Source organism: Physeter macrocephalus, chromosome 1, assembly GCF_002837175.3.
Source record: "Physeter macrocephalus isolate SW-GA chromosome 1, ASM283717v5, whole genome shotgun sequence".
Taxonomy (NCBI): Eukaryota; Metazoa; Chordata; class Mammalia; order Artiodactyla; family Physeteridae; genus Physeter; species Physeter macrocephalus.
The window spans coordinates 76,697,394-76,709,843 of NC_041214.2; the positions used below are offsets into that span (position 1 = coordinate 76,697,394).

The 12,450-nt window shown below is 38.4% G+C and overlaps 1 protein-coding gene across 2 annotated transcripts in view; it reads right to left on the reverse strand.

Moving 5' to 3' along the window:
* The window catches only part of PARL (presenilin associated rhomboid like), a 57,792-nt gene that overhangs the window by 36,513 nt on the left and 8,829 nt on the right, over window positions 1-12,450 (reverse strand). Inside the window, exons 2-5 of one of the 2 annotated variants that reach the window (XM_055084096.1) lie at window positions 11,563-11,758; window positions 10,923-11,063; window positions 8,553-8,601; window positions 8,094-8,144 (exon numbers count right to left, since the gene is read on the reverse strand). In XM_055084096.1, coding sequence (XP_054940071.1) covers window positions 8,094-8,144; window positions 8,553-8,601; window positions 10,923-11,063; window positions 11,563-11,758 — 437 coding nt within the window. The remainder of the gene's footprint in view (window positions 1-8,093; window positions 8,145-8,552; window positions 8,602-10,922; window positions 11,064-11,562; window positions 11,759-12,450) is intronic. The other variant, XM_024124298.1, reaches the window with a different exon arrangement.

A 12,450-nucleotide genomic window follows, 5' to 3' on the forward strand; every position in this document is an offset into this window, starting at 1 on the left:
CAGCTTGGTGCTTTGTGACCACCTAGAGGGGTGGGATAGGGAGGGTGGGAGGGAGGGAGATGCAAGAGGGAAGAGATAGGGGAACATATGTATAACTGAATCACTTTGTTATAAAGCAGAAACTAACACACCATTGTAAAGCAATTATACTCCAATAAAGATGTTAAAAAAAAAAAACTAAAACTACAATGAGGTATCACCTCACACTGGTCAGAGCGGCCATTATAAAGCCTACAAATAACAAATGCTGGAGAGGGTGTGGAGAAAAGGCAACCCTCTTATACTGTTCGTGGGAATGTAAGATTTTGCAGCCACTGTGGAAAACAGTATGGAGGTTCCTCAGAAAACTAAAAACAGAGTTACCATATGATCCAGCAATCCCACTCCTGGGCACATATCCAGACAAAAGTATAACTCAAAAAGATACATGCACCCCCTATGTTCATAGCAGCACTAGTCATAATAGCCAAGACATGGAAACAACCTGAATGTCCATCAACTGGATGAATGGATAAAGAAGACATGGCACATATATACAATGGAGTACTACTCAGCCATAAAAAAAATGAAATAATGCCATTTGCAGCAACATGGATGCAACTAGAGATTATCATACTAAGTGAAGTAAGTCAGAAAGAGAAAGACAAATATATGATATCACTTATATGTGGAATCTAAAATATGACACAAATGAACCTATCTATGAAACAGAAAGAGACTCACAGACATAGAGAACAGACCTGTGGTTGCCAAGGGGGAGGAAGCTGGGGGAGGGTTGGAGTGGGAGGTTGGGGTTAGCAGATGTGAGCTTTTATATATAGAATAGATAAACAACAAGGTCCTATTGTATAGCACAAAGAACTATATTCAACATTCTATGATAAACCATAAACCATAATGGAGAAGAATATTTTTAAAAAGGAATGTATATATATAACTGCATCACTTTGCTGTATAGCAGAAATTAACGTAACATTGTAAATCAACTATACTTCAATTTAAAAAAAAATTGAAAAAACAATGCAATGTTATTCAGCCTTAAAAAAGAATGAAATTCTGATATGTGCTAAAATGTGGATGAACCTGGAAAACAGTATGCTAAACAACAGAAGCCAGACACAAAAACAGATTTTATAATTCCACTTATATGAAGTGTAGGCAAACTCACAGAAACAGAAAGTAGAATGGTGGTTACCAAAGGCTAAGGGGTAGGGGAAATGGGAAGTTATTGTTTAATGGGTAGAGTTTGTTTGGGATGCTGAAAAGTTCTAGAAATGGACAGTGATGACAGTTGCACAACACTGTGAATGTTCTTAATGTCACTGAATTGCACACTTTATGGTATGGCTAAAATGATAGATTTTATGTTACGTATATTTTACCACAATAAAAAAATACCAAAAAATTGTAGTTGATGATATATTAGAAAAAGACAAGCAATAACAAATGGAATCCTCATACACTAAGGTAATATAAAATGGTGCAATGGAAAACAATTTGGCATTCTTCAGAAAGAAAACAGGGAAAAGTGGATATTCACACTCAAAAGAATAAACTTGGACTCTTACCTTACACCCTACACAAAAATTAACTAAAAATTAATTAGAGGCCTAAAGGTAAGACCAACAACTTTAAAACTCCTAGAAGAAAACAGGGGAAAAGCCTCATAACATTGGATTTGGCAATGATTTCTTGGCTATGACAACAAAAGAGAAAAAATAGACAAATGGGACATCAAACCTAAAAGCTTTTGTGCAAAGGACACAACAAAGTGAAGGCAACCTACAGAATAGGAGAACATATCTGCAAGTCATCTATCTAATAAAGGGTTAATATCTAGAACATATAAAGAATTCCTACAACTCAACAAAATTCAACCTGATTAAAGTGAGGAAAGAACTTGAACACTGATCCAAAGATGATATTCAAATGGCCAACCAACAAATGAAAAGATGAGCAACACAGCTAATTAGAGAAATGCAAATCAAAATCACCATGTGTCACCTCACACCCATTAGGATGGCACCCATTTTTTAAAAAAACCATAAACAGAAAATATCAAGTGCTGACAAGGATGCAAAGAAATCAGAACCGTTGTAGGATTGTAAAATGGTGCAAACACTATGGAAAACAGTATGGAGCTTCCTCAAATAATTAAAAATAGAACTACCATATAGTTCAGCAATCCTACTTCTGGGTATATATCCAAACGAATTGAAAGCAGGGACACAAAGAGATTTGCAAGCCCATGTTCCTAGCAGCACTACTCACTATAGCCAAGAGGTGGAAGCAACCCAAATGGCCATCGAAGAATTAAAGGATAAACAAAATCTGGTGTATACACACAAAGGAATTAATTATTCAGCCTTAAAAAAGGAAGGAAATCTTGTCACATGTTACAACATGGACGACCCCTGAGGACATTATGTTAAGTGAAATAAGCCAGTCAAAAAAGACAAGGAAGGGCTTCCCTGGTGGCGCAGTGGTTTAGAGTCCGCCTGCGGATGCAGGGGACACGGGTTTGTGCCCTGGTCCAGGAAGATCCCACATGCCGCGGAGCGGCTGGGCCCGTGAGCTACAGCCGCTGAGCCTGCGAATCCGGAGCCTGTGCTCCGCAACGGGAGAGGCCACAACAGTGAGAGGCCCGCGTACCGCAAAAAAAAAAAAAAAAAAAGAACAAGTACTATATGATTCCACTTATATGCGGTATTAAAGTAGTGAAATTTATAGAAACAAAAAGTGGCATGGGCTTTCCTGGTGGCACAGTGGTTGGGGGTCCACCTGCCGATGCAGGGGATGAGGGTTCGTGCCCTGGTCCAGGAGAATCCCACGTGCCATGGAGCGGCTGGGCCCGTGAGCCGTGGCCGCTGGGCCTGCGCGTCCGGAGCCTGTGCTCCGCAGCGGGAGGGGCTGCAGCGGTGAGAGGCCCGCATACCGAAAAGAAAAAAAAAAAAAAAAAAAGTGGCATGATAGTTACCAGGAGCTGGGGAAGGGGAAAAAAGGGAAATTGTTGTATAATGGGTATAGAGTTTCAGTTTTACAAGACGAAAAGAGTTTTGGAGGTGTTTCATAACAATGTGAATATAATTAACTCTACTAAACTATACACTTAAAAATGGTTTAAATGGTGCATTTTATGTGTTTTTTACCACTGTTTTAAAAAAGTTAGAGTACCATATGACCCAACAATTCCACTTCTAGGTATATTAGCAAGAAAAATGAAAACATATGTCCACACAAAACATATATATGAAAATTCATAGCAGCATTATCATAATATTAAGCCAAAAAGTAGAAACAAATATCCACCAACAGATGAATGAATAAAATGTGATGTATCCATATAATGGAATATTATTTAGCCATAAAAAGAAATATGTATTGACACGTGCCACTATGGATGAACTCTGAAAACATTACACTAAGTGAAAGAAGCAGCCACAAAAGGCCTCATATTTATGTGATTCCATTTTTATGAAGTGTCCAGAACAGGCAAATCCACAGAGAAAGAAAGTAGGTGTCTAGGGCTGAGGGGAGGAAGGGAATAGGGAGTGACTGCTAATGGCTATGGGGTTTCTTCCTGGGGTAATGAAAATGTTCTGGGAGTAGGTGATGGTGATAGTAGCACAACCTTGTAAATATAATAAAAACCACTGAATTGTATAGTTGAACACATGAGTTTGAACTGCACAGGTCCACCTTATGAAGATTTTTTTTTTAAGTAAGTACTATGGTACTACATGAGCCATGGTTGGTTGAATCCATGGATGCGTAACAGTGGACAGAGTGCTGACTATAAAGTTATACACAGATTTTCAACTGTGTGGAGGGTCAGCAACCCTAACCTCTGCATTGTTCACGGGTCAACTGTGCTTTTAAATGATGAATTTTAGGACATGTGAATTATACCTTGATTTAAAAAAAAAAAAAAGATAGACTGATTTGGGAAGCACTACTGGGGGTTCAGTAACTTCAGCCTATCTTCCTCCTCCAAGGACGGGGGTACAATCTCTTTCTCTCTTTTCCTAAAAAAGAATTTAAAAAGACTATCCCAGTTGGACTCTAACAGCTAAGTACAGCAACCCTTCTGTTTCTGCGGTGGGTCAGCTCACCCCTCCACAGCTCCTCTATCTGAATGAACCTGGCTAGTCCGGACAATGACAAGCACACACACCCTCAGCAGCCAAACAACTGAGTTCAAGCGGTCCTCAGGCTCCCTGGGAACCAGGACTACAAGCACTGGGATCATTCTGTCAGCCTCACACAGTGGCTATAATTTCTCCTCCTGGGGAGTATCCACAAAACAAGTTAAGGACTGGTTCCACAGCTTCCTGAAATCGAGAGGAAATCCAAAGAGACTACCCATCTTCCATCCTCCTATGAAAGCAAGACTAAAGACAACTTAAATATTCATTAATAGAAGACTTGTTACAATAGTATTCATTTGCATGGACTACTGCAATGCCATTAAAAAGAATGATCCTGGGGTGCTGGTAATTTCCATTTCTTGATCTGGGTGCTACTTATGTGGATGTGCTCAGTTTGTGAAAATTAGTTGTACATCTGACATGTGCATGTTCTTCCATGTATATTATACTTCAATAAAATATTTTTAAAAGCATACAATAGACCTACTTGCATCGATATGGAATGTCCTTTAAAATACTAAGTGAAAAAAAATAAAGGCGTAGAGGAGGTGTGGAGGTGTAGAGGAGTATGCATTACATGCTACTGTTTGTGTTTAAACCATAGTTAGATACAGATACAAATGTCTATATATAAACAGGTGCTTTGGAAGAATACACAAGCAGCTAAAAAGGCAATGGTTATGGGGGTGGAAGTGGACGTTTACAGTGAGAGAGATTTATTTTTTTATTTTACATATTCTCTATTTTAATGTTACCATGAACATTTATTCATTTTACAATGACAAACCATAAACCAAGTAGCCGAAAACGTCCCTCTTTCTTCACTGAATGCCAGCCTGCTGCCTTGGGACAATTTGCTGCAATTTGGTCTATGAATCAGCACTGAGATACCTGAGATGGCGGAAGGCAGTGTGGTTTATCAGAAAGTTAATTAGTGGTGGTTTGCTATAGCAGAAAGTGAATGGATATAATAAAATGCATATTATTTGAACTAAGGAGTTTGTTTCCCATCTCCAGCCTTTCTAGCTGTGTGATCTCAGACAAGTTATTTAACCTCTCTGAGCCTCACTTACCCCATCTGAACAATGAGGATACCAGTAACAGGGCTCTTAAGGACTTCCCTGGTGGCACAGTGGTTAAGAATCCACCTGCCAATACAGGGGACACGGCCCTGGTCCGGGAAGATCCCACATGCCGCAGAGCAACTAAGCCTGTGCGCCACAACTACTGAACCTGTGCTCTAGAGCCCACGAGCCACAACTACTCAGCCCGCGTGCTGCAACTACTGAAGCCCACATGCCTAGAGCCCATGCTCTGCAGCAAAGAGAAGCCACTGCAATGAGAAGCCCATGCACTGCAATGAAGAGTGGCCCCCACTCGCCACAACTAGAGAAAGCCCACGTGCAGCAACAAAGACCCAACGCAGCCAAAAATAAATAAATAAATTTATTTTAAAAAAAGATTAATAATAAGGATTAACAATAATGTGTGTCTGTAAAGTACCTAACATAGTACTTGAAGCCTAGCTGGCACTCCAGCATTAGTTTTGTTATCCTTTCCCCAGAAATAACTAAAACTATGACGAGTGCCTCATAGGCATCTCTAAAAGCTAGAAATGTAGGGGAAATACTCTCCTTGGGGGTTGCCTGGGGCCTCTTAAAAGCCTTGCAGAGCAAGGTAATACAGGAGACTAGCTGAAATAAAAAGGTAACAGGGACAAGCCTAACTTTGAAGAATGCTACTTGATGCTCCCCCTTCATCCTACAAACACCAAGTGAACTTATAACAACTTTTTCAGAGCAATGTGACATTTGGGGAGATATGTCTGTGTAACAATTAAAAAAAAAATCCCTAAACCAGATAAGGAAAAAAAAAAAGATTAAGGGATTAAGACCAGTTCTCTGGTAGATCTTGACAAAGTGATTTCCAGGGACAGATTGAGCTAGAAGAGTCAAAAACTAGGGACTCCAAAACTGCTATCAGCTCTAAGGAAGGGAGGTTTTTCACCTCACCACTGGATTCCACCTTAAAGATAAAGTAAATTACAGGTATCCCTTATGATTTGAACTGTTCTTATCCAAACCTAGGACTCAAAAGAGATATGGATAAATTTGAGATATCCCTTGTTAAACCTCAAGCTCAGGAAACAAATGCATTTGGATAAAACATTTTGCTGTCTGAACTTGCTATAACCAAAATCTTGCCATCCAAATCCATGAGCACATTAGGTTCAGATAGCAAGGAATTCTTACCTGAAATGTTTGGTGTAAAACTGCGAAATCTTTAACCTGCTACAGTTTTCAAGCTGCCAGTGTTTAGGTGTGAATACTACAGAGCAAAGAAGCACACTAGTCTCACATAGCTTTGAAACTTTCTAGGTCAGTGGCCTAAGGACTTGTCAAGTTCTTTCAAAATAAAAAAGAAAAACACTCAGAGAACAGCTACAATCCAAGGAAAATATGGTACAGAATGAATCTGTCACCCCATCCTCAATAAAAGCCAGGAGCTGAGCCAACCTCACTTAAATCAGCCTAAAGGAAGCAATCGAGGGGCTAAGCAAGGTCAGTGGAATGAACTGGCACCTCTGAAAAGAGACAAGATATAACTAAAGCACAAGTTTATTAATCACTGAAATTTTAGTATAGAGCTAACTGATTATAAAGCACCACCAACAAGTGTTGTGAGGCTAGATTCACTGCTACCAGAATAATTATTTCCTGAAGGAGGAGTCTGAGATGACACTGAACAGATCAAAGAGCATTTCCTCAGCCTTTAAAAGTCACTTAGCTAACCTGACAATAAGTATTTAAGGTCTTTAGCATGACCATTCGCATTTATGTGGTTCGAAGTACTTTATACTCAAGCTGCTAGTTATACTGCAATGTCATCTAAGGGAAAGAATTCTGATTTTTAGTTATCTCCAAATACCAACTTCTTTGAATAAACCATTCCCTGGCATGAAAAAGGTTTTAAATTCTGGTCCCAGGTTTCCTCAAATGTTAAATGACAAAATCTTCACAATCTTCAAAGAACACTAGGTATCAACTAATTGTGAGATACTTTGAAAATATCAAAAGAAATCAAAACTTTGCTACCCTAAGGAAAGGCTATTAATACTCAGAGAACAAGCAAACAAACCAAAAATCCCAATTAATTCCAATGGAAACGTGTTATCACAGAGCTATTTTTGAAGTTATCATATTTATTAAGACCTCCCTGACTAATCAATTATACAGTATGGCAATACACTTTGAAAAATCTCAATCTTTTGATTCAAGATCTCATCGACATTCATTCACTCAATAGATTTTAACTGAATGCCTTTACTGTGTGCCAGGTATGTGCTAGGAGCTACAGCAAAATGAAAAATCTCATCATTGTCCTCAAAGATGATACATGTACAATTATATAAGGCAGGTTGTGTTATAAGTGATTAAAAAGTGCAATGAGTTCAGAAAAAAAGCACTTCCTGCAGGAAGCAATGTCTAAACCATAAGCTTGAAGACAGGATCAGGTTCCACCAAGGAGACAGAAAAATTAAACCTTCCAGACATAGTCTGAATGAAGAAACATAAGCACCTTTTCTCCACTTAAGTAGGTATAGAAAATTAAGATTACCATTAAGTCTAACCATATTTAAGGAAAAGCAGTTATTTTACTATTTCTCTAGGAAGATTTTTTTCCCTATCTGCACAATTGTTAAAGAACTTACAAATCCATTTCCCCAAATTTCTCAAAATAACTAAGTCCATAATATATTGCACAAGTGTTACCTTGAAGAGCCAGATCTGTCTTCCATAAAAATTTACAAAAAACAAATTATCATGGTGATAATACATGTTATGCTTACATTTAAAGAGGATCTTATAAACAGCATGGTGTACAAAAGAGAAAACCGGCTTTAGGATGAGACAGACCTGGGTTTTGAAACTCAGCTCTTACTTACTAGCAGTGTGACCTTCGAAAAGTTCCTTCTCTGAAAGCCAGTTTCCTTATCTGTAAAAAGGGAGATAACTACCCTGTAAGCAACCCTGTGAGGTACAGAGAGAATATGTATAAAGCATGCTGCATAAAGAAGGTACTTAATCAATGTCCCCTTTAGTTACTTTAATGGGAAAGTAATAATTACTCATAACCTATTTCACAAGCTAGGATTTTACAACAAAGATAGATCATTTGATCAATATCATACTAGATCAAAATTAGAAAATAACTGACCCAGAGCCTCATGTATACCTTTATGCCACACTACTTTCAAACCATTACATTAGCCTGAAGGTACAGAAACTCTGTCTTGTAAACCATTGATGAGCATGGTACAAAAGCCATTGACTATGACATACTGTACCTTTTGGTTTGATTTCTCTTCCCTTGAATGGCTAAAACGTGTAAGCTAACACAAACCTGTCACAGTCCGCTGGCCATCACTTAGGTTATTCCACCACTTGTTAATCTAAAACAGAAGAAAAATTGCATATCACCATATGGTAAGTAATTTCAGGCTACGTAAATGAAAAGCAAGAAAGAAAATGCTTTGTGCATAAATGAAAGAGTCCTCATCTATAAAAATCTCTACTGAACAACAGACATAACAAATATGTGAGAGTGGAAAACACAGGTGTTTTATAGTCAGACAGCCTGCATTCTCTACACAAAGCCACTGATTAGCTCTGTGACCTCAAATTACTTCTAAACTTCAGTTTCCTGATACATAAAATGGAGACAGTAACAGATATCTAGCAGTACCACTGTGAGGAATATCAATAACATAAAGTACCTAGCACACTATCAAGTGACTGTTCACCAAGACCCAATCTAGTTTTAAAATTCTAACCAAGAAAATTTCCTACTAAAATTGCCTTTTTTAAAAAAAAAAAAAGGTATAACAGGTTTAGAAAAAGACAGAATCCTAATCTTTCAGGGGCACACCTTGAAATTTTAATAGATGATATATGCCTAGAATTTGCTTTATAGTAATCAGTGGTGGGGAGGGAAGGGAAAGAAGGGGAACTAGATGAAACAAAGTTGGCTATGTGTCAATAATTGTTGACATTGGATGACAGGGGTTCATTATACTATTCTCTTCACACTTTTTACTTTACCTTTGAAATTTTCCATGATTAAAGTTTTTTAATTAAAAAAAACTATGTTCTAACTATGAAACTGAACCAGACTTTGTATACTAATACAGAAAGAAACCCAAGGTAAAGAAAAAAAGTTACAGATCAACATGTATTTGATTCATGCACAACAATGATTCCATTTTTGCAATTCAGTTGACCCTTGAACAGCAGGGGTTTGAACTGCACTGGACTTATATGCAGGTTTTTTTCAATAAATATGTACTACAATATACTACACCATTCGCAGTTGGTGGAATCCACAGATGTGGGACCGCTGTTACAGAGGCCCAACTATAAAGTTACAGGCACATTTGCCACTGCGTGGAGGGTCAACACTCCAACCCCTGAGTTGTTCAAGGTCAACAACAATTAAATGTGTGTGAACTCTCAGACCTTACTCACTGCATATGTAGTAGCGGGGCACAGGTTCCTAGGACTTTCACTTCCCATGTTACATTTATGTGTTACTTCAATTTTCTTTAACATGGATTTTATATTTTATTTCTTATCATTTAACTACTTTAAGCAAATCCATCTTTGGATGAAGATTATGTATATTGCATGTGTCATTTTCACCATTCCAAGGAACAATTTGGGTATCAAAACTTTATAGTGCAGAAGCCTGTAGCTTTCAAGGGATCCAGGACTGTGGAATAGGTCAGTGTTACTATCTTCTCAAACATATTGTACTGAATAAAAACCACTGTTCATTATTGCAGGTTTTACCTGCAAATATTACATCCATTGTTCTTCTGACATAAAGCCTCTCTAGAACTGGTAGGGCTCATGCTTCTTGTGTCTATGGGGAAACAAGGAGGAATGAATCCTTCTCCCTGCTTAGAGGAACTTTCAACTATCATTAGGAAAAAGAAAACCCAAGGCTGCTCTCTCACTGGCCAGGAATAAGAAGTTCCTAGGAAGGAGAAAACTGAAGAGGATATCAACACTCTCTCCAAATTGGAAGAGCAGTGTGTCATAAAAAAAATACGGAGATGCTTGAAAAATAAATGGACCTGGATCCACAAATTAGCCTATGGTCTCTGCTCAATAAGTCCTGGCAAATGAAATAAAATATATGCTTTATCTAAAAGGCAACATTTTAAGAAAATCAGTTAGGTGGAAGGAAGGCTATCAACTTGCATATGAAATAATGAAAAGTTCTAAAAGCTCTATATTTGTACCCTTTTCTTGCATCTTGATCCCCCGAGCACAGTTAGAAAAAACATCAACAGTGGTTATTTATCGGAGATATATAAACATCATGTCACTGAGAAGCTTTTTAAAACCCACATAGTATCTCTACCCTTAAGCATAAAACTCCCTGTGATTCTAATATGTATTCTAAAAGTAAAACAGTGGCCCTTAGTAGAGCTGGAAGAGGCTCCAAAACATTAATTTTGAACAACTATCGGTGGTGATTCTTGGTATGTGGGTAGAGGAACAAACTTCTTGGAACCCTGTTAAGTACAACGTTGCCAGACATACGAAACATTAATACTTACTACAATGAAATGACTCTAAAGAAGAATATTAACTGCAATGACTTCACATCTACTGATCTAATGTTGCCATTAACTAAAAACACTTCATAAATAACCAGACTTCAAAAACTGATCAACTAGAACAAAAAAAAGGCCATGTTTATCTTTACCTCCTTTCTGAAGTCTCCTTCCTTCTGTGGTCTTATGCTATCCAACCAATCAGCTTTTATACCATCAAAATAACTCTGGACCCTGGATTTCAGTGATTCATATTGCCAAATGGCAGCTGATCCAAATGCACAGCCTGTAAACTATATAAAACAAATTACCAAAAAAAAATTTTTTAATAGATCTATACATAGTTCCAAGGATATTTCATTTTCATTGCTTTTTATAAACATAAGGAACATCTGGCACACTGAAACTTACTAGGTGAAAAGAACACTTAATTGTTTCCCATTTTATTAACGTTAAAAGAACACTTAATTGTTTCCTGTTTTATTAACTTTACAGTACCCTGGGGCCTGTTTACAGTTAGAACTTTTCCAATAAAATTCAAAATATCAACTCAGTATCACTTGCATTGGTATACCAAATAAGAGGCCCATGAGTTTCTTCTCCAGGGCTTACATAAATGACCCATACTCTAACAGCAATTATTAAATTCACGTTCTATTGTAATCATGACCCCAGATCCTTTTGATCCCACTCCACTTGTCTTTAAGGGAGCCCAAATAGGACAAGTAGTATTGATACTTTAACACTACACCTGCAGCAAGGTAGGTAACTCCTAGTGACGTGAGCTCTTACCCCAACAGTAAAAAACAAAGGCTTTACAAGAGTCCTTATAGGATAGGGAGAAGGATAAAAGGCTGTTTCTTCTACAGGAGGAATCAAAGCACTTCTCTTGTATGCTTCACTACTTGTTCCTGTGTCTGATCTTCGAGGTTCAACCTTCCTGGGTGCTTTTCTGAATCCACATTTTTGCTGAATAAAAAAGTTAAACCTATAGGGGAAAATAACAGATTAGACACAGCTGCAGGGACGCCAGTTCGAGCCTTGATTGGGGAACTAAGATCCCACGTGCCTCCATGCGCCACAACTACTGAGATCACGCACCTCAATGAGAGAGCCTGCGTGCTGCAAACTACAGAGCTCTCGTGCTCTGGAGCCCGCGCAACACAACTAGAGAGAGAAAACCCTCACGCCGCAACTAGTAAGAAGCCCGAGCGCAGCAACAGAGACCGAGTGTGGTAATGAAAGATCCTGCGTGCCTCAACGAAGATCCCGTGTGCTGCAACTAAGGCCCGATGCAGCCAAAAAAAAAAAAAAGGAAAATAAATAGGAAGGCAGGAAGGAACGAACAAACGATGCCAGCCAAAAAAAAAAAATAAGGAAAATAAATAGGAAGGCAGGAAGGAACGAACAAACGAACAGAGCTACATCTTGCAAACATCAACCTCTACGAGCCTCCCCAACTGACGTGCATCATCACCATTTCAGTTTATTCTCACTATGCAGCCCCAAAGCCGCCAAGACTCCTACTCCCAGGTAGGATTCAGTCAAAACAATGAACTGTGTGCCCTTCTGGAAAAGTAGAGACATAAACTACAGCAGCTTTACAGGGCATCTGTTTGGGCCATTACTGTGTATCAATCAACAAAATAATTTGTATCCATCCCCCACACATCTGCAATC